Here is a 21470-nt window from a genome sequence, read left to right on the forward strand (position 1 = left end):
CATGACTGGTGAATCTGCAGTAAAACATGTTAATGAGCTCCTTAACATCCACAAACTATGTGGATCTGTTCCACATAGGTTTGAGTGTCATGCAGAACCAGATAAACTTTGAGTTTTTTTCTAAATGCATTCAGTGGAATTTCTGGTTACACATTCCAGGAAGATATTGAGCAAATATTCAATTTATCTTTTGCCTGGCGGAGAACTGATGATAAAACCGCTTTGCAGCAAAAGCGTCGCTTCATGAGAGGGAAGGGGAGGACAAAGACAGCAGAAACAGGGCTAAAACCAAAAGGCATGGATAGAGAAAAACTGGAAGGAGATTGAGAAAATAACAAGCAGTAGGCCTAAGGGGAAAGAGACTAGAGTAGATAGCATAAACACACATTTAAATGTGAATAAATATTTATGAGTTGGATGGCAGCCTGAATATCTCCAGAGTATGCTCTGTTTAAAGCAGGCACACAGAGGCCATGTAAAACAATGGTACTCCATTTGGTGACAAGATCACTAGGCTGCAACCGGCTCTGTAGACATGCTGCAATCTCATTAACGACACTTGGGCCAGAGCCTGTGTTGTGTTGTCTCTGCAGCTCGTTTAGCCTGGTGATTAAGTACTAATCTCAAAGGGCTTACCTGTAGTCTTTTTATCGAGCAAAACACGACAGCGAAGGTACAACACTACATAGACTACATACCCCTCTGTGCAGTCAGTGTATGCATTGTACAATATGCTGAGTTTCCCTGTACTTGGGCGGGAAACAACTGTGAAAGAGCAGTAGCCAATTGCGTGTTTGTGTTTGAGTCTGTTATTAAAGAATGTGAAACAATGCTGTGTCTGTTTGCTGCTTTTCATTAAATCATGTATGGCTATTTTTGTTAATATGGGCCGAATATTAGGCTTGCCTATAAGCCTATAGCCTACGGACATTTGATCAGTTATGGAAATATTCAGTCCATGCGAAAATATAAGAATCTAGTAAAAGGCCAACATATTTTTCAATAAAAATTGAATATTTGTCACATGACTATAGAAATGGAAATAGAAACAGTGTGATTTTAGAGACTCAAAGTAACAATAGCCTACTGTATGATTAAAGGGATTGCAGTCAATCTGTTACTGGGCTCACACCATCATTATCATTAGACACTTCACATAATTCAAATTCCATCAAGTCACATGCACAATTCGCCCGTCATTCATTCACTGTCATCAGTAAGGAGAGACACATTGGGTCTAACAACACCATAGATCTAGGACTATAATGTAATACTTCTTTGTCATGAAATGTCATAACCAGTTCATTTTGTTTAAAAGCCCACAAGGTGACTTATTTGTTGTCATTCTAAATGTCCTGAATAATGGTAAGGAAAATACTGTTGGCTGTTGGGCAATAGCAATAGGCCTACACAATTGTGCACAGTGGACTAGGTCTTGATGGGTTATCTCCAATTTAACTGGGGAACACAACTATATCCCAGACAATGCTCGGATTCGGATCCGAAAGGTGATGAATGGCCTAAAGGAGAGAAGCCTGGAGACCCAGGAAGAAACCGACCAAGTTGTGGACCGTGGTACACACGGCTTGTGCTTATTTGGGGAGAAAATACATTCTTTCAGTGGCGACCCGTCATTCAGGGCAGGTGGGGCAGAGCCTGGTTTGAGCCCCCAATTTTTTGAAAAAAAGCAAACAAACAAATAATATTTTTTTGGGGGGGGGGCTTTCCTGTTTTGCATGTTATTTTGGCATTAAAATGTTTCAAATATCATTTTGCGAACAATTTAAAAAATGTATGTATGTAAGCCTCATACAAAAGCCTCATACAAACATGGTCTCTTTTTGTTTTCTTGAGTAAGGCAGCTCTAAAAATGCAGGTGTTTCAGCCTAGCTCAGTGCTTTCTGTGGTGGTGGGGCAAGCCAGCAGAAAATACGGAGCATTGCGCCGTGATTGTCTCAGTGTTCTATCACTCATGGGGACACTACGTCACCGCCAAGTCTAAGGGTAGAGCTAGAAAATTCTAGCCCCTTGGATGATGCCATAGAGTTACATTACAAGTGCCCATCCAAGAAGGCTCAAGGTCATTGGCCACAGATAAAACGACGTCAAATCACATTATATCTACAGTAGCTTTGTTTGGACTGATCATGTCAACATCATACTTTCAAAATCTTAACTAGCAGTCATCATCATGAATCAAGTCGATAATCTACTGGTAAATTATTTGTAATCCTTCCGTCATCTGAAGAGAAATTATAGATAAAATGTATGGGTATCGGCCATTGGACATAAACATTACAAAACAAGTTGGAAATCACAAATTCCACAATGTAAGTGTTTTCACTGACATTTTCAACCTCTCCCTGTCTGAGTCTGTAATACCAACATGTTTTAAGCAAACCACCATGGTCCCTGTGCCCAAGAATACTTAGGTAACCTGCCTAAATGACTACCGACCCGTAGCACTCACGTCCGTAGCCATGAAATGCTTTGAATGGCTGGTCATGGCTCACATCAACACCATTATCCCAGAAACCCTAGACCGACTCCAATTTGCATACCGCCCCAACAGATCCACAGATGATGCAATCTCTATTGCACTCCACACAGCCCTTTCACACCTGGACAAAAGGAACACCTATGTGAGAATGCTATTCATTGACTACAGCTCAGCATTCAGCACCATAGTGCCCTCAAAGCTCATCACTAAGCTAAGGACCCTGGGACTAAACATCTCCCTCTGCAACTGGATCCTGGACTTCCTGACGGGCCGCCCCCAGGTGGTAAGGGTAAGTAACAACAAATCCGCCACGCTGATCCTGAACATGGGGGCCCCTCAGGGGTGTGTGCTCAGTCCCCTCCTGTACTCTCTGTTCACTCATGACTGCACGGCCAGGCACGACTCCAACACCATCATTAGGTTTGCCAATGACACAACAGTGGTAGGCCTGATCACCTATAACAATGAAACAGCCTATAGGGAGGAGGTCAGAGACCTGACCGTGTGGAGCAAGGAGAACAACCTCTCCCTCAACGTGATCAAGACAAAGGAGATGATTGTGGACTACAGGAAAAGGAGAACTGAGCACGCCCCCATTCTCATCGACAGGGCTGTAATGGAGCAGGTTGAGAGCTTCAAGTTCCTTGGTGTCCACATCACCAACAAACTAACATGGTCCAAGCACACCAAGACCGTCGTGAAGAGGGCACGGCCGTCGTGAAGAGGGCATGCCCCCCCTCTATGCTGCTGCTATTCTCTGTTATTATCTATGCATTGTCACTTTAATAACTCTACCTACATGTACATATTACCTCAATTACCTTGACACATTGACTCTGTACCGGTACCCCCTGTACATAGCCCCGCTATTGTTATTTACTGCTGCTCTTTAATTATTTGTTATTCTCATCTATTACTTTTTTTACATTTTTCTTAAATCTGCATTGTTGGTTAAGGGCTTGTAAATAAGCATTTCACTGTAAAGTCTACACCTGTTGTATTCGGCGCATGTGACAAATAAAATGTTATTTGATTTGAAAATTTGATTTGATTTGAGTGGTTTGGAAGGAATCATTGTCGCTAACTGCAAGCATTGCAAAGCCATTATTAGCCTTCTATTCAGTGGAGTGGCTTTGTGGTCCAAAGTCTAAGATTAAGGGTTTCTTTTCCTAGTTTAAAATGATAAACATAAAAAATTGGACATGCTGTCAATGAAGCACAATTTGTGCCGCGCTCAAAACAATTGTTAACTGCTAAATCTGACTTTAGTGAGTTCAAGACAATTGGGAACTCGGGAAAAACGAGCTACGACTGGGAAAGTATGTTTTGAACTTTCGTTGAACCAGGAATTGTAAATCCGGAACTCTGGCCTCTTTCTTGAGCTACGACCTGAAGATCACCGACATTATCATGATTCAACCTTTTTTTCAGAGTTCCCAGTTGTCTTGAAAGCACCATAAATCTAGAGAATGCCAGACTTTGATGACAAAGTTTGATGACAAAATTTGCCAACGAAGGACTGCCGTGCCACCTTCCTGTTCAAGTGGGCACAGCACAACAAGGTGAGTCCAAAAATGTCTTGTATGCTTCTGCATAAATTATGTAATATGCCAAGAAGATATGTATACTGTAGCTAAGAAAGTAATACAAAGTCTATGTTGTGTAGTAAACTGTTAGCAGCCCATGTGCCTCACCCTAATAATTTGGTCTATTTTCACCTCTTAATTTAGCCTACTGTTCTGACTTGGTGGTGCACATGTAGCCTATAACCTGTTTTTGAGAAATCTAGTCTTTGAATATTGTAAGAGCTTTCATTGTCTGCTTATATGCCCCCTTTATTTATCCTACAGTTCTGACTTGGTGTACACTGTAAGAATGGCCCATGTTCTGAATTCTGTTGCTGTACATTTCAAAAGTGCTGAACAAATATACTGCTCAAAAAAATAAAGGGAACACTTAAACAACACATCCTAGATCTGAATGAAAGAAATACTTTTTTCATTACATAGTTGAATGTGCTGACAACAAAATCACACAAAAATAATCAATGGAAATCCAATTTATCAACCCATGGAGGTCTGGATTTGGAGTCACACTCAAAATTAAAGTGGAAAACCACACTACAGGCTGATCCAACTTTGATGTAATGTCCTTAAAACAAGTCAAAATGAGGCTCAGTAGTGTGTGTGGCCTCCACGTGCCTGTATGACCTCCCTACAATGCCTGGGCATGCTCCTGATGAGGTGGCGGATGGTCTCCTGAGGGATCTCCTCCCAGACCTGGACTAAAGCATCCGCCAACTCCTGGACAGTCTGTGGTGCAACGTGGCGTTGGTGGATGGAGCGAGACATGATGTCCCAGATGTGCTCAATTGGATTCAGGCCTGGGAACGGGCGGGCCGGTCCATAGCATCAATGCCTTCCTCTTGCAGGAACTGCTGACACACTCCAGCCACATGAGGTCTAGCATTGTCTTGCATTAGGAGGAACCCAGGGCCAACTGCACCAGCATATGGTCTCACAAGGGGTCTGAGGATCTCATCTCGGTACCTAATGGCAGTCAGGCTACCTCTGGTGAGCACATGGAGGGCTCTGCGGCCCCCCAAAGAAATGCCACCCCACACCATGACTGACCCACCGCCAAACCGGTCATGCTGGAGGATGTTGCAGGCAGCAGAACGTTCTCCACGGCGTCTCCAGACTCTGTCACGTCTGTCACATGTGCTCAGTGTGAACTTGCTTTCATCTGTGAAGAGCACAGGGCGCCAGTGGCGAATTTGCCAATCTTGGTGTTCTCTGGCAAATGCCAAACGTCCTGCACGGTGTTGGGCTGTAAGCACAACCCCCACCTGTGGACGTCGGGCCCTCATACCACCCTCATGGAGTCTGTTTCTGACCGTTTGAGCAGACACATGCACATTTGTGGCCTGCTGGAGGTCATTTTGCAGGGCTCTGGCAGTGCTCCTCCTTGAACAAAGGCAGAGGTAGCGGTCCTGCTGCTGGGTTGTTGCCCTCCTACGGCCTCCTCCACGTCTCCTGATGTACTGGCCTGTCTCCTGGTAGCGCCTCCATGCTCTGGACACTACGCTGACAGACACAGCAAACCTTCTTGCCACAGCTCGCATTGATGTGCCATCCTGGATGAGCTGCACTACCTGAGCCACTTGTGTGGGTTGTAGACTCCGTCTCATGCTACCACTAGAGTGAAAGCACCGCCAGCATTCAAAAGTGACCAAAACATCAGCCAGGAAGCATAGGAACTGAGAAGTGGTCTTTGGTCCCCACCTGCAGAACCACTCCTTTATTGGGGGTGTCTTGCTAATTGCCTATAATTTCCACCTGTTGTCTATTCCACTTGCACAACAGCATGTGAAAATTATTGTCAATCAGTGTTGCTTCCTAAGTGGACAGTTTGATTTCACAGAAGTGTGATTGACTTGGAGTTACATTGTGTTGTTTAAGTGTTCCCTTTATTTTTTTATGCAGTGTAGTTATACTAACTACGTCCGTCCTAGCTTGCTAATTAATGTCTTAATCGAAATTACTGATTGCCTCTTATCCGCTTGTCGTCCCCTTATGCCATAGTTTGTACATCTCAATTTTCAGTAGAAACCACATTTGTTTAAGCAAGTCAGCCATATCAGCTATGTTTTTTTTAAAGGCAGTAAATGAGGCTGAATGAACTGTTTCGCTGCCAGACAAGGCTCCGCTGATAGCCAGGTGTTGCAGTGGTAATGTGTTGGGACTGCTGTTGGGACTCTGCTGTTGGGACAGCTTTATGTAGGCCCTAACAGTTTGTGGGCACCGTTCTTCACTGTTATAGTGCAATTAATGTGTTGTTTAGTGCTGTGTTGTGTAATGGATTTGCTGGCATGCATCCCACATAATTTTTTTTTGCCCCACCAAGATTTCCATGCTAAAATCACTAGTGCAGTCTTTAAAACGAAAATGCATTGTAGAAACTAGAAATAGACCTAGATATAGTATAGGCAGTGTTTAGCCTTCAGCCTTCATATAAACATATGAATTAGTTTATATACAATATTCTGCCCATATGAACGAATGCATATATAATATTTATATTCATACGTGATTTAATGATGTAGGCCTATATACAATATTTATAGCCATACATTACCGGTACTTAAAGAAAAGCAGTAAACATAAACATTGCTTCACATTCTTTAATAAAAGACTCATAAACACAATCACGCAATTGGCTACAGCTCGCTTCACAGCTTCCCAGGGAAATTCAAGGTATTGTATGCCTCACGCAGACGAAAGAGTAGTGGAAGGAGTTCGCTTCTGCTGCACTGTTCTCTGTAAAATATAACGCGTTGCGGCAGTGCTTCACTCAAAAGGGGACACTCCCTGATAGATGGTAGGGCAGCAGGCCCCTCACCCTCCCTCCCGATCCACAGCCCCCTGGGGTCCACACATGGCCTCGCTCCACTAAACTCCCCTCCCCCTAGAAGCGTGCTTTTTGGATGGGACCAGTATAAATCCCAGATTAATCTAAATCCGCACCATCAGATTTATTTTGTACATTAGGATTTCACCCCATTCCCTTGTACACACTTGTGTCTAGACCCCCCGACCCCCTCCTCATCACTTTCCCCAATCTATGTCACGTGTACATAGTGGCTGATGTCAGAGACTTATCAGTATGATGCTTTGAATCATATGTTCTAGGGAGTGCATTCAGAAACTTCCACCAACCAGTACATGAGAGCCAAGGCCTTGGACTCTTTGCCATTACATAAGCGTCCATGTAAACAAGGAATGTAAAGAGAGTGGTATAAACTCCAGAGGAAAAGACATTGGTAATTAAGGGTGGAAAAGGATGAAGAGAGACAGAAATGGTGAGAGGCAGATAGTGAATTGAATGAGAGGATTTCTCTAGAGGCACATTTTATATGATGAGTTTTACAGTATATAACTTCACTATATTGATGTACCATTGTAATAGAAATGTATGAAGTGAATTACTTGGGTAGCTAGGAGAGCAAGGCAGGTGTAAGGAGAGAAACCAATAACATTTTATGAGCATAGCAAATGCTCTGTGCAGTATTATACTTACGCAGCAGACAGAGGGCAACAGCAGTGGTGACACCCAGAAGCCACAGCCTCTCCAATCCCATTGCCGTCCCTCACACTGCTTTACATATCTCCCAACCTGAAAACACAGAAACACACACTCAAATCAAATCTCTGACATACAGTAACACACAGCCTTCAATACTGTACAAGGACATTCCCACTGCATCTGGCATCAGACAAGACCAAGGTAATCCTCCAAGTTAACATCAACCCTAAAGTATTTCATAATCCCTACTTCAAACTGTATTCCAGTCTGTTGACGGCTTGATAACTGACTGTATTCTGTAAAAAGTCTTTGCCCACTGCAAAATTGGATGTCTGATTTGTGATTTGGATTTGGATTAAGGGAAACGTGCTTATTTAAACTAGCTTTGGGAGTGAAATTATATTGATGTGTGTGTGTGTGTGTGTGTGTGTGTGTGTGTGTGTGTGTGTGTGTGTGTGTGTGTGTGTGTGTGTGTGTGTGTGTGTGTGTGTGTGTGTGTGTGTGTGTGTGTGTGTGTGTGTGTGTGTATGAGTTTGTGTGTATCACCATTAGACAGACCTGTGGGTGTCCCTGTCACTGATATGGTCAAAAAGATGAACCTTCTGCCTGTGATTGGTCCAGCTCATACTGTAGGTCTTGTCTCATGCTAACTGGGCTAACAGCTTTAGAGAGGTGACACATGCAAGAGGAAAATATCAGGTTCTTCTCTGTTTATCTCGTCATCCCAACCCCTGTCTAATGGTCAATGCACTTTCAATTCATATTTCCTCTTGTGTTTCAATATAAAAAAAAATACTATTCACAGTATTCGAGAAGAGAACCCTGTAAATTCCATGAATGTAATTTCTATCTCTGACATTGTGCATTATTGCACCGACCCACTGAATGTGAACCGGATATTACTGTAACCAGAGTGCTCAATAATCCACTTCCTAGAAAGAAGAATGGATGGAGCCTGACAATACAAAGGGTCAATAAAACTCTGAAAACTGAATCTGTGTTGCACTGTCTGGCCCATGATGTGTTAAAGTAGCAACATACAGCTTAAAATCATCTACAGTTTAAGCTTTCCCCTTTCCTCCACACACACATCTACACTGTATCCTCCCACACACGCAATTCAGAGTCACTAATACCAGCTTATCACTAGTGTAAGTTAATTACACTAATATAAGGAGGCTATTTTTAGAAAGCTAGGAAGTGTAATAGCAACAGATATGCCAACTCAACTCACGTGACACATTTGGTTTCATAGTAGTAACTTGACATAGTAAACAGATCTGGGAAGAATAGGTTAGGGATATTGTTATCTTCTGCACTTGTCTGATAAGGGTATGGGACTCAGCGGGACTCTTTAGTCCTGTTGGGAATTAGCCATGGCATCTGTCCTGAGTTGGTTTAATCAGTGTGATATTTATCACTGATTTGGGGGCAAGGCAACAATGATGTTATTATATGAGAGTCGCAGAAATGGCAACATGGCCATGGGCTATGTCACAACCAAAACAAAAGTCTCTCCTCTCTGAATGGAAAAGGAGCAACAGAAATTGTTTCACAGGGATACATGATACCTATAACTTGCTCTGACAGGACAGAGATGGAAGGAATAATGATGTCCTCTCGTTCCTGTCTTACGCCTGAAATGCCAAATTAAATCGAACAATGCCCATCCCATTCTGTGTTTTTCATACTGCACTAGCTATTGTGTTATCATCCCTGCAAAGTGACAGAAACACACGATTACTTGTCACTGGAGCTGATTGCACAGCACTGCATCATTCTCTGAGGTAGAAATAGTCTTCCTAGGTAACAGTTTTCATCCTTCAGCCACATGGCATCCAATCGAGCACCCAGCCGACCAACCCCCTCTCATGTTACATGTTGCTGCTATTGAGGGAAACCTCATTTTACTGCTCAAATGTTTATTTTGGATATCTCTTTATACATGCTTATCACCTATAGGTACTTATATCACCTGTCAAATTCTTTAGAGTTTCTCCAGCCTTATAGTTGGTGCTTTGGCAGGGCAGTTGAGAGGGGAGCGCCAGACACCAGACCCTGCAGAGAGAGCCTGTAGGGTTCCAGGTCTATAGGTGTAGACAGGAGAGACAGAGGACAGCACCCACCACTATTCTGTGACTTCAGGTATGACCTGTTTCCCTGGGCAGGAAGTCCTTTCATTTAAATGCAAACAGAGGAGGCCTACAAGTTTATCTCAAGATGCTACATCATACGTAGTAATGAGGGGTTGCATAGGTCACTGATACTATACATGTTGAATGTGCTTGGAGATGCACAGTACACAAAGCATCATATCAAAGTGCCTTTAATCTCATAATGGAAAAGCAAATTGGGTGCCTTTAGAATGATTATCTCTCTATCTTCAAACGAATGAGAGGACTCAGTGTTCTTTCTAAAAGCATATTGTCAAGAGAAATCATTGCAATTATGGGAGCTGCTCAAGGAGGGTTCTGATTTTGCTTCTTCAATGAAAAAGTTGCTAGTTGCATACAAATACACCAAGTCAATTATTATGAATTATTGGATTATGTTAATATTGCCCAACAGTCATTTAAATTTCTTTGACTAAAACCTGGTTTTAGTTTACAGGGTTGGGAGTGGTAGCTAAGCCCCTCTTATACAGTCCTGAACAGCAGACAAATGCAGCTCTGCCAGGATCAACTGTACATGGAGCAGATGCAGGTTAGGAAGTGAGGGCAGCTGAGCCTGAGGATATCTGAGGGGAACACGGAGACGTTACATAAGTGTCTAAGTCACACAAAAGAAGCCATTGAGGGAGATCCGGACCGTTCTGTCATACTAAGTAAGACTGTTCTGTCAGTACACAACCAATACACAACCTAAGACACTCAACTAGTCTGGGCCTTTTCTCCCATAAGTCTGGCAACCAATGCAGTAGACTAATACACACTTACACAGAAGACATTTTACTTTGAAATGACAGTGTAAAGACTTTCAAACCTGTTAAAGCTGCAATATGTAACTTTTTGGGCGACCCGACTAAATTCACATAGAAATGTGAGTTAGAGACCTGTCATTCCCATTGAAAGCAAGTTTAAGAAGTGGTAGATCTGTTCTATGTGCTCCCGTTCTTAAGTTCAAACAGCTGAAAATACAATATTTTTGGTTATGGAAAATATTCGTCCGAGCAGTTTAGATGGTATAAAGATTCTCTACACAATGACTGCTTGTTTTGCCACTTAAACTGAAATTAGGCCAACCAGGAAATGGCGGAGCGATTTCTGCATATTGCACCTTTAAGAATAGTTGCATCTCTTACTGGGATTCAATGAGACAAATTACTTTGGACGGCACCCTTGTGAACACCTAGCCTAATCCAGTACGCTGCTCCCAACCTTAATAGTGTAATCGAATTAGAAATCAAAGATAAAGGGCATCCGTCAGCAGCACACTGTCCTGTATATGCTTGTACAAACAGTTGGTGAATTTGTATTAAGCACTGCTTGCCATAGCAGAATGACAGCCATTGATCTCACTGACAAATATACCATACAAAACCTTCCATCCATCCCCTGTGAGAGAGCCATCATACATAAATCCAGAATCTATCAAAACTGTTGTCTTCTCCGCAGTAAACAGTTGTCAGCAAATACTGTACCATAACCTGCCAGATTGTTCTCTTTACAGGGATGCTTGCCATTTTGATGACATTATAAATAACATGGATGGTCTATCCCATCTAAATGTGGCACAGCGTGCGCGGCACACACTTACAGTAGCGCTAAGGGAGCAAATCACGGACAGGGCTGAGCTGGATCTCACAGGTAGGATGCAGCACAGTTTGAAGAGCACTGCATTAAGAGGTAAAGAGGTGAAAACATGGAGGGAAATTATCCCCCCAGGCCAGGCCAGTAGTAAGCCCACTGAGAGTAAACCCCACCACCCCCAAAAAGGTTTCGCTGAAATCGCACCCAGACAAAACCGCAAATGTGTACATCAAAGTCATAACAATAGAACACGACACTCTCCATCTGCCTAACTCTCTACGTTCACACACTTGGTAATACATACTAAGAAAATCCTATCGGCCTAGCGGCCAAGGCCCATCTGTGATGTTGGTGATAGAGACGGACCTGATAAGCAGCTGTATTACTTTCTTAGTAATCCTGGTTAATCCTGCTTGGGCCATGGCCTCAGAACAGGCCTGCTGGGTTTGATGGGGGAACTGAGGGCCCTATTGCAGGTGCAAAGAAAGAACACACCTACTAGTAAATCATAAACAAATAAACAATTCATCCACTGTACATCGCACCAGATTACTTCATAAAAGGAAAGGGTTAAGGCCAACAATCAACATTTTACTGACCGAATTAGCGAGTATAGAGACCAAACTCTTCTTTCAAGGTGTAACTCAGTGTAGCGGGGGGAGGGGGGGGGGATGGATACGTCTGTCATCATTGAGACCCATTATTAATAATAATAATAATAATTTGGTTGGTACTTATATTTGTGTGAATTAGATTTTTTTTCATATCCCAACTCCCTCTGAGAGGTCTACATCTTGTGTACTGACATCCTCCGTTAATTCAACCAGCCCTTTAGAGTAGTTTGCCCCACCCCATGACCTCTGGTGGCCATGCAAACCTTCATTTAGGGTCAACCACTGCATTGATGTGAAATGAAGTGTCTCAAGGCATAGATAGCTGATTGCTGCACCTGAGCTAGAATACTTCACACGCAATAACCACATTGGCCTTGTTAGAAGAAGGAGAGAGACAAAAGTGAGATGCTGCCCAAATGTCTTGGTTGATCGAAAGAAACCTAAAATAACACTAAAGAACCCATTTGGTTCTGGTGGTTTATTTATACCTCACCAAGTCAACTCTTACCGTCTACGACTGAGAAACACATTCAGAGTTTCCAACAACACTGCAGATTGAAATGGCCATGTCTATACAATGGTGCCTTTGACACGGCATTCAGCTGAATACGTCTTAATAAATATCCCTTTCTCTAATCTCCTTTAGGTTTTCCCTCAAAACTCTAAGCGGTTTTGTATCAAATCCGTGCAAGAAACAAAAACTTGCTTTATTACACCTCGATGCTAAATAATAACGTTTCGTTTTGCAACTTAAACAGAGTTTCTATTGGAGAAATTCTGTTTGGTTCCGTTTTAATAAACGTTTTGCAACAGAATTGGTGGAATAAATACACCCCTGAACACCCGTACACACAGTTCACTCTCACAGCAGCCACATACAGCATCATCACTTTGCTCATTGTATAATTCCTTCTCGCATATATCTGATTTTCTTGCTCTCACCTTTTGTCTTCGCTTGTGGACTTCAGTGCACAACAGCTGTCTGTGACCAGGTGTAAAAACCTCTCCGAGCCAAACCTTCATACCATAACCGTTAATCACTACACAGCCTACATCGTTGTCACCATATTAATGTTATAGTCAACAAACTAGAACAAATGTGTTAGTAAACCCACAATCCAATACGTGTGTACAATCACACAGTACAGTGTACAGCAAGCAGTTACACCGGGCCCCAGTGGCAATGAATTAAGAAAACTGAACACTTACCTTGACTTGGAAGAGTTGCTGTGTTGGATATCTTTAGCTAGCTAGCTAACATTAAGTAGCATTCCTCTCTGTTTGAGTCAGCTTGTTGAGTAGGCTAAATTAGCTGCATTAGCTACATAAGTGAAAGGTAAACTAAGAAGCTAAAATACAACAAAATATAGTTAACTCTCTCTCTCTCTCTACTGCTTCTCCTTCATTTTTGAAGAAATATTTTTTTTCTCAAAACTGTTCAACTCTTGTCCTTTCTCTCTTTGAGTCAACTACTCACAACATTTTATGCACTGCAATGCTAGCTAGCTGTAGCTTATGCTTTCAGTACTAGATGAATTCTCGGATCCTTTCATTGGATGGACAACATGTTAGTTCATACTGCAAGAGCTCTGATAGGTTGGAGGACGTCCTCCGGAAGTTGTCATCATTTCTTGTATTGAATTCAATGTACCCAGTGGAGGACGGAAAATAGCTGTCCTCTGGCCACACCATTGTGCTACTCTAGAGGGTGCTGTTAATGCTACTGTGGACCTTCATTGCAAAACTGTGTTTTAATCAGATATTTGTTGACGTGAATATATTCAGTACAGTTATATCTAAAAAGGATAACTTTTTAATGTTTCACTGTTTTTATTTTTATGAAATTCACTCAAGAGGATGGTCCTCCCCTTCCTCCTCTGAGGAGCCTCCACTGTGCAGAACATAGAACCACAGAGTCCGGTAAATCACTAAGGCCCATGGATGAACTGAGCTTTACAGTTGGACTTTGGTCCCGTGAGTAAGCAATTAAAATCTACAAAATCAGCAATACAAAAATATCACTCTGATACAATGGACACTTTACTATATCATGAAATAAGTGCCATGGTAAATAACTGAACTATTTAGCATCAATGATGCCCTTGTGTCATGACTCATGAATTGCCACAGTCCAAGTGAGGATATCCAGTATAAGTAATTCATAAACATATCAAACAGAAGAACTGAAAGACACAATATATGGTCTTTCAGAATGAAGTCAGTCTCAATAACCAAGTGTGGATTGAACTGGTGACTCATTATAGAGTAGAGGAAGCAAATATGCATCATATTCTGTTGGGTTTTTGCCTTCATCCACATTGGGGGATGGGAGGGTTTAGTAGCAGATGCTGTTTTCATTGATCAGTTTTCAAACATAAAGAAAAATATAATATGTGGCATCAAGGCTGATATCTGAATGCAGTAAATAAGTAAAGAATAGGAATAACATCATATATCGAAAAAAAAATCTGAAAGTCCATTGTTATTTTAGAGTAACTAGATGGTTTGTTTACAATGATGCCCCATGTCATAGTCTCCATATCAGGCAACAACAACAAAAACAGGTGCCTCTATTGTCTGACATGGACTGATAGGAAAGGGACCCAACCTGAATAGGAAATGACCATTCTGCTGTGATTGAACATTGTTCTCAGTATGCATTCATTTAATGCATTAACTAATCTTAATTTCACCAAAAGTGAATAATCTACAAGAACGGACGTCAACACAATGCACTTCAGGGAATATTCTGCTTGTCAGACTGTTTTAACGGTAGGTTGAATAGGCTACTTGAGACAAAAGTATAAAGCTACAACGGAATCTTTGTCTAGACTAAAAAAAAAAGGGTGAGGAAATGTGTGTTTGTGAAAAAAAGGTATATTCTATTATAAGTGAATGTACATTTGCAATAAAAGTGGACCACATGTGTAACTCACATAAACTGTTATTCACGTGTAGGATGTGGCGGAGTCCATTTACCTTGCTCGAGGCACTTCTGAGTTGACCAGAATACAGTCAGTCCATCGGGTCCTTGACTTTTTTCAGCAGTTGACGTATTTAGGCTTTCATTGGTTATTCTAAAGTTTGATACGTTTGACTTAAAAATGCAGGTGTTCGCATATTTTATAAAAGCGTGAAAGACTGTCTTTCACGAGCCCCTGATAGGTGCTGACTCAACAAGAGTGAAGATAGGAAAAGCTCAGTTTAGATGTAGCTGTAGCAGTGTTTCATTCTATTCTAGTCATTAAATCCCATATAACGACAGAGAAAAACTTAAGGAGTGCCTAGATTGGTTTATAATAATTTGAAAGTTTCCGAGCATATTGAATTTTTTCTCCTTCGTGCAGCTTTGTCCAAAGTTATCCAAAGTGTAGTAAAAAGGAGCAGTAGAAAAAAACTATCTGAATCCATTAAGCGCATTTATTTAAGTAGTGCGTTGCTCAAAAAATTCCCAAATGATGTGCACCTCTCAGCTCCACCCTACAATGACGGAGAATGTGTAAGAGTATAGTCGTCTATTCATGCACTACGTTCCTCGCGGTTTCTTTCCTTCCTCGTATCTCCCTCCTCCTCCCTAAGATATGCACTCAGTTTGAGCGCTCCAGACAAAAGCGCTTTTCCGTGGGAGAGGACGTTTTGGAGACCCTAACAAAAGACACATGCTATGCAACGGGACACGTCCATAAACAATGACAATGTCATGTTGCCTATGCCCCCAGTCAAAGATTTTTAATAAGGGTCCAAATGTAATCCAAAATGCCTTGCTTCTGTTCTTCTCATGTCTCTTTTGGTGATGCAATGATCAATAACGGCTTTATTACAGGGGTAAATACTTTGCCCCACAAAGTTACAACAAAATGTCTTCACAACACCACATGTTTCATATCAATATGGGTGGGATAGTTTTCCTATATGAATAGATGTCCCTCCAACAACTTGGTTTTTAATGGTTTTGGGTCTGAGGTCGTTGGGGTTAACTGGTCCTAGAGACCCTCTCTTAGTGGTAATCTCGTTCCCAAACACTTCCGTCCAAATTTACATTAGTGGCAAACACTACCTGCTTGATTTAGGCAAAACTTCATCTACACTACCAGTAGCATCATTTACCCAAATATGTCCAATAATAGCTCTCAAACAAACACAGATCTTACATTTTAGAAACATTTGGTTCAGACATCAATGGTTGTCTGTAGAATATTGAGTTTGTTTTTTCCCCACTGAGAAAACTTTGGAACACCACATGGGGGCGTGAGTTGACACCAAAGTGAAGATGGTTGTTTATGATAGTCTTTATTTGAGCTGGTGCACAACCACAATTGCCTTTCTTTTCAACATATGGATTCACTCCTTTGCCAGTGGCAATGCCTCTCAAACTTAGTTAGTAGATATCTATACCAAACACTTTGAGCTCTGTATTGTTGCGTGACTACTTTTCCCTCTTGACTCTCACAGGCCTAGCAGCACACCATATGGAGATCAAAGGATTGGCATTAATCACATAAGATACTCCTACCAGAAAACGCTACAGGAAAGCACGAGTGACATTTCAACAGAAAAACAGTCAACTTTCAAGTTTAGCCATAATGTCTCAAACTCATGGTTTTGTTTATGGTAACAGTGATCAGGTATAGGACTAACAGTTGGACAAATTCAACTCATGCCTCCCTCACAGCTAAGTATTTTAACAGCACAGAAATTACATCCTTTTCTTTTATATGTTGAACAAAAAATAAAATGCATCCCAGAATCACATTCCCAATTGATCAGTCAACTAAAAAGCATGTTCTTTGTTCGAAACAATAACACAAACATATCTAAACTAAATATAGTAATCAATCATAATGAAATATGGTGGTAATTCAGTCAAAGAACAAAAAGTTAAGACAGTCTATGATTAACATAAACATCAAAGGACATCTGCTTTAGGACTAACCTGGTCTGTCTGATTACTGTATTAAACAACGCTATATAAAAATAACATGAATCTCAGGAGTGTCTCAGTCATCAAAATCTGGTATATCATCATAGGAGTAACCACGGTAGCCCTTTGATGCATAGTAAGCTATCCGCAGGTGATAGAATCCAGGAAGGAAAACCAGGATTCCAATGATGAGAACAGGCACAGTCCGGTCAGCATGCTGAAACGAATGAAGACAGAAAATCTATAAAATATTGATATCTAAGGAACACATTAGAATGTGTCAAAGTTAACTGTGTGAAAATGTATTTGTTGTAAAACATGACAGGAATGTACAAATAGACTTAACTTTCATACTCACTGTGACTTCAAAGTATCCTGCCAATAGGAGGGCTCCAATGGTGATTAACAGAGAGCCAATCAAGAAGAGGCCAGTGGCCAATGCAATGGCTTTGTATGGGACCTTGGGTGGGCTCTTTTTGAACTGGGGCGATAAATATGACTTAATAACAACATAATACAGAGTATCAAACATTTTGTAATTTGTGTTTCACCAAACCATCCCAAAGGCTTTTTCCAATACTGATATTACAACATTATTTCATATACAGGGTTGATTGATGCAATAATGATATTGGACTATGTCTATAGTTACATAATGATGATAGATTCCCATAATTGCCATGGGCAGTTCATTTCAAATGGCCTATAGATTCCAGAAATCCATTCCAACCCTACCAGGCCCATTCTAGCACACTCAATCCCTTACCTGCAGGTCAATGTAGCCGTCATCATCACTGGCTAATTTGGAGTACCTGACCTTAGTGTTAGGTATTCCATGTGTTACACTGTTGCGAGCTGTCATCTTTGCTTTAAATTACAGGAAACAAAAGTATCACTCTTGCTTAAAAACGTTGCATTGTTCTGTTACATTGGCAGCCGATTGTATCATTTCATATTGAGAAATGCTACACTGATGGCGCCCGCCTAGTCGCTACAATGTTGCTCCTCTCGATAATTAGCCTAGCCTAGCCTACGTTGCAACCAAGTGTAAATAGAAAGAAGGGTACCGCCGTTTCAGATAAGAAGTTAAAAAGAGAGGTAGCCTAATTCTGTAGAAATCAAAACGATGGTCTGTAGTCCACCTAGCTACTCATGCTGAAGTGACCTCTTCCGTTGTTTCGTCTGTACAACGCCTGCGCAATGCGCATTGCGCCTGCGCAATGCGCGTTTCTTTTCTCTCATTACGGAAATCGTTTACCGTTTAAGAACCAAACGAACGAAAACAGAGCAAAATGAAAGTTTATATTAGACAAATTCCATTTGCTTTCGTATGAGAAACGTTTTGCATCAGAATGGGCAGAATGAATACATCCCAGGTCCCTGAAGTGTATTGGAAGTAACCTACCACTAAGGGGCGCTGCCGTACCACAGCTGAAAAACGATTTGGTACCGCTCAAGTGAATCACAAGAAATGTAGACTATATAGGCTATAGTATATAGGCTATAGTGGTCCTGATGTTATTTCATGTGCATTTAATAACTTTTTGAGCGTGTGAGTTCCTCTTTGTCAAAGAAAATGTAGAAAACTGATGGAAATCCCTTGGATTACGTTAAGTGACATTTCCCTTCTCTGCTTCAGTTTGATCCTCCTGATGTAATGGAGGTGATGGTGGTAATTGGTAACTTAAAGATATCAGCAGCAGGTCATGATGAGATTGGTTACTCTGGTGAAATCAGTTTCTTCCTCGTATATCTTCACCAAATCTATGCAAACTGGTATTGTTCCTTAAGGTTTGAAAATTGCCGAAGTTATCTCCCTCTATAAAACTGGGGATCCAAGATCTTTTACAAATTATTGCCCAATTTCTGTACTAGAAAAATTGGTGTTGAAACATTTAAATCAACACTGTATTCTATATGAGCACCAATATGGTTTTCGTAAAAACTACTGCAACTTGTGAATCAAATCTTTACAGTCGTTAACAACAATGAATACCCTCTTGGCATCTTTTTAGATTTATCCAGATTGTTTGACACGGTTGATCATGAAATATTACTTTCTAAATTGCATTATTACGGTTTTCATGATTATACATTTAATTGGTTATATAGTTATGTTCATGATAGAGAACAATTTGTTTATGCAAATAACTGTGCATCTACCAGGGCCAAGACATCATGTTGTGTGCCACAGGGTTATAATTGGGCCTTTGTTATTCCTAATCTATATCAATGACCTTGCTGCCGTGTCTTCTACCATACTTCACATTCTCTTTGCTGAGGATACCAATTTGATTTTATCACACAATCATTTTGATTCACTAATTAATGAAGCCAACTCGGGTAAGGCCACATTTTCCAAATGGTTTGAGATAAACAAATTATCTTTAAATGTTACAAAAATTCTACTTCATTGTACTCACTAGTAAGAATAAGAAAGTGTTTTTTTTTTAAAGGAGCCCAATTCTCAATTGGTGGGAATGAAATGGAACATGTCACATCCACTAGATTCCTCTGAGTTCTAATTGATGAAAAGTTATCCTGGAAAGATCATATTCAATTTGTCTGTAGCAAATTGATGAAATCTGCTGGTATCATCAGAAAGATTAGTGGTTTGGTTCATCAGGCTTGTGTCCTAACTCTATACTATAGCTTAATTGACCCATTTCTCATTTACTATAATATTGTCTGGGCCAGTTATTACAGTGAGGGAAAAAAAGTATTTGATCCCCTGCTGATTTTGTATGTTTGCCCACTGACAAAGAAATGATCAGTCTATAATTTTAATGGTAGGTTTATTTGAACAGTGAGAGACAGAATAACAACAAAAAAATCCAGAAAAACGCATGTCAAAAATGTTATAAATTGATTTGCATTTTAATGAGGGAAATAAGTATTTGACCCCTCTGCAAAACATGACTTAGTACTTGGTGGCAAAACCCTTGTTGGCAATCACAGAGGTCAGACGTTTCTTGTAGTTGGCCACCAGGTTTGCACACATCTCAGGAGGGATTTTGTCCCACTCCTCTTTGCAGATCTTCTCCAAGTCATTAAGGTTTCGAGGCTGACGTTTGGCAACTCGAACCTTCAGCTCCCTCCACAGATTTTCTATGGGATTAAGGTCTGGAGACTGGCTAGGCCACTCCAGGACCTTAATGTGCTTCTTCTTGAGCCACTCCTTTGTTGCCTTGGCCGTGTGTTTTGGGTCATTGTCATGCTGGAATACCCATCCACGACCCATTTTCAATGCCCTGGCTGAGGGAAGGAGGTTCTCACCCAAGATTTGACAGTACATGGCCCCGTCCATCGTCCCTTTGATGCGGTGAAGTTGTCCTGTCCCCTTAGCAGAAAAACACCCCCAAAGCATAATGTTTCCACCTCCATGTTTGACAGTGAGGATGGTGTTCTTGGGGTCATAGGCAGCATTCCTCCTCCTCCAAACACGGTGAGTTGAGTTGATGCCAAAGAGCTCCATTTTGGTCTCATCTGACCACAACCCTTTCACCCAGTTGTCCTCTGAATCATTCAGATGTTCATTGGCAAACTTCAGACGGGCATGTATATGTGCTTTCTTGAGCAAGGGGACCTTGCGGGCGATGCAGGATTTCAGTCCTTCACGGCGTAGTGTGTTACCAATTGTTTTCTTGGTGACTATGGTCCCAGCTGCCTTGAGATCATTGACAAGATCGTCCCGTGTAGTTCTGGGCTGATTCCTCACCGTTCTCATGATCATTGCAACTCCACGAGTTGAGATCTTGCATGGAGCCCCAGGGAGATTGACAGTTCATTTGTGTTTCTTCCATTTGCGAATAATCGCACCGACTGTTGTCACCTTCTCACCAAGCTGCTTGGCGATGGTCTTGTAGCTCATTACAGCTTTGTGTAGGTCTACAATCTTGTCCCTGACATCCTTGGAGAGCTCTTTGGTCTTGGCCATGGTGGAGAGTTTGGAATCTGATTGATTGATTGCTTCTGTGGACAGGTGTCTTTTATACAGGTAACAAACTGAGATTATGAGCTCTCCCTTTAAGAGTGTGCTCCTAATCTCAGCTTGTTACCTGTATAAAAGACACCTGGGAACCAGAAATCTTTCTGATTGAGAGGGGGTCAAATACTTATTTCCCTCATTAAAATGCAAATCATTTTATAACATGTTTGACATGCGTTTTTCTGGATATTTTTGTTGTTATTCTGTCTTTCACTGTTCAAATAAACCTACCATTAAAATTATAGACTGATAATTTCTTTGTCAGTGGGCAAACGTACAAAATCAGCAGGGGATCAAATACTTTTTTCCCTTACTGTATGCCTCCTACCTACACAAATTACTCATCATACAAAATACATTTGCAAGACTAGCCACCTCCTCTAATTACCTGGCTCCATCTGCACCTTTGTTTAAGAAACTTGTCTATTTACAACATTAATGTATGCCAATTATGCACTTTCATCTACAAATACTCCTACCTCCCAGACAGTTTACCTAAATCCTTCAATGGATTATTCCAGGTTAATTCTTAAATCCATCTATATAACACAAGACACTACGATAACCTTCACCCTCCCTACTGCCGCACCTCCCATGGTCAATTCTCTATCAG

The 21470-nt window shown here is 41.2% G+C and overlaps 2 protein-coding genes across 2 annotated transcripts in view; both read right to left on the bottom strand.

Moving 5' to 3' along the window:
- Positions 1–16155, bottom strand: part of LOC115200069 (protein turtle homolog A) — a 41752-nt gene extending 25597 nt beyond the window's left edge. Inside the window, exons 1-2 of the mRNA XM_029762770.1 lie at positions 14928–16155; positions 7580–7675 (exon numbers count right to left, since the gene is read on the bottom strand). Coding sequence (XP_029618630.1) covers positions 7580–7640 — 61 coding nt within the window. The 5' untranslated portion in view covers positions 7641–7675; positions 14928–16155. The remainder of the gene's footprint in view (positions 1–7579; positions 7676–14927) is intronic.
- Positions 16156–16514: 359 nt separating this feature from the next.
- On the bottom strand, positions 16515–18069 carry LOC115200072 (transmembrane protein 230). The gene is made up of 3 exons (XM_029762774.1): positions 17636–18069; positions 17228–17350; positions 16515–17086 (listed from the first exon to the last, which is right to left on the bottom strand). Exons 1-3 carry the CDS (start codon positions 17729–17731, stop codon positions 16946–16948), a joined length of 360 nt encoding a protein of 119 aa, XP_029618634.1. The 5' UTR covers positions 17732–18069; the 3' UTR covers positions 16515–16945.
- Positions 18070–21470: the final 3401 nt, after the last annotated feature.

This window comes from Salmo trutta, chromosome 9, assembly GCF_901001165.1.
Source record: "Salmo trutta chromosome 9, fSalTru1.1, whole genome shotgun sequence".
Lineage (NCBI taxonomy): Eukaryota > Metazoa > Chordata > Actinopteri > Salmoniformes > Salmonidae > Salmo > Salmo trutta.

Bases quoted from the DNA above. Each gene is read 5' to 3' on its own strand.
- LOC115200072 (XM_029762774.1), bottom strand. From the start codon at position 17,731: ATGACAGCTCGCAACAGTGTAACACATGGAATACCTAACACTAAGGTC. The intron at 17,351-17,635 runs GTAAGGGATTGA...TTATCGCCCCAG, and splicing joins ACGGCTACATTGACCTGCAG to TTCAAAAAGAGCCCACCCAA. The intron at 17,087-17,227 runs GTGAGTATGAAA...CATTCGTTTCAG, and splicing joins CAGGATACTTTGAAGTCACA to CATGCTGACCGGACTGTGCC.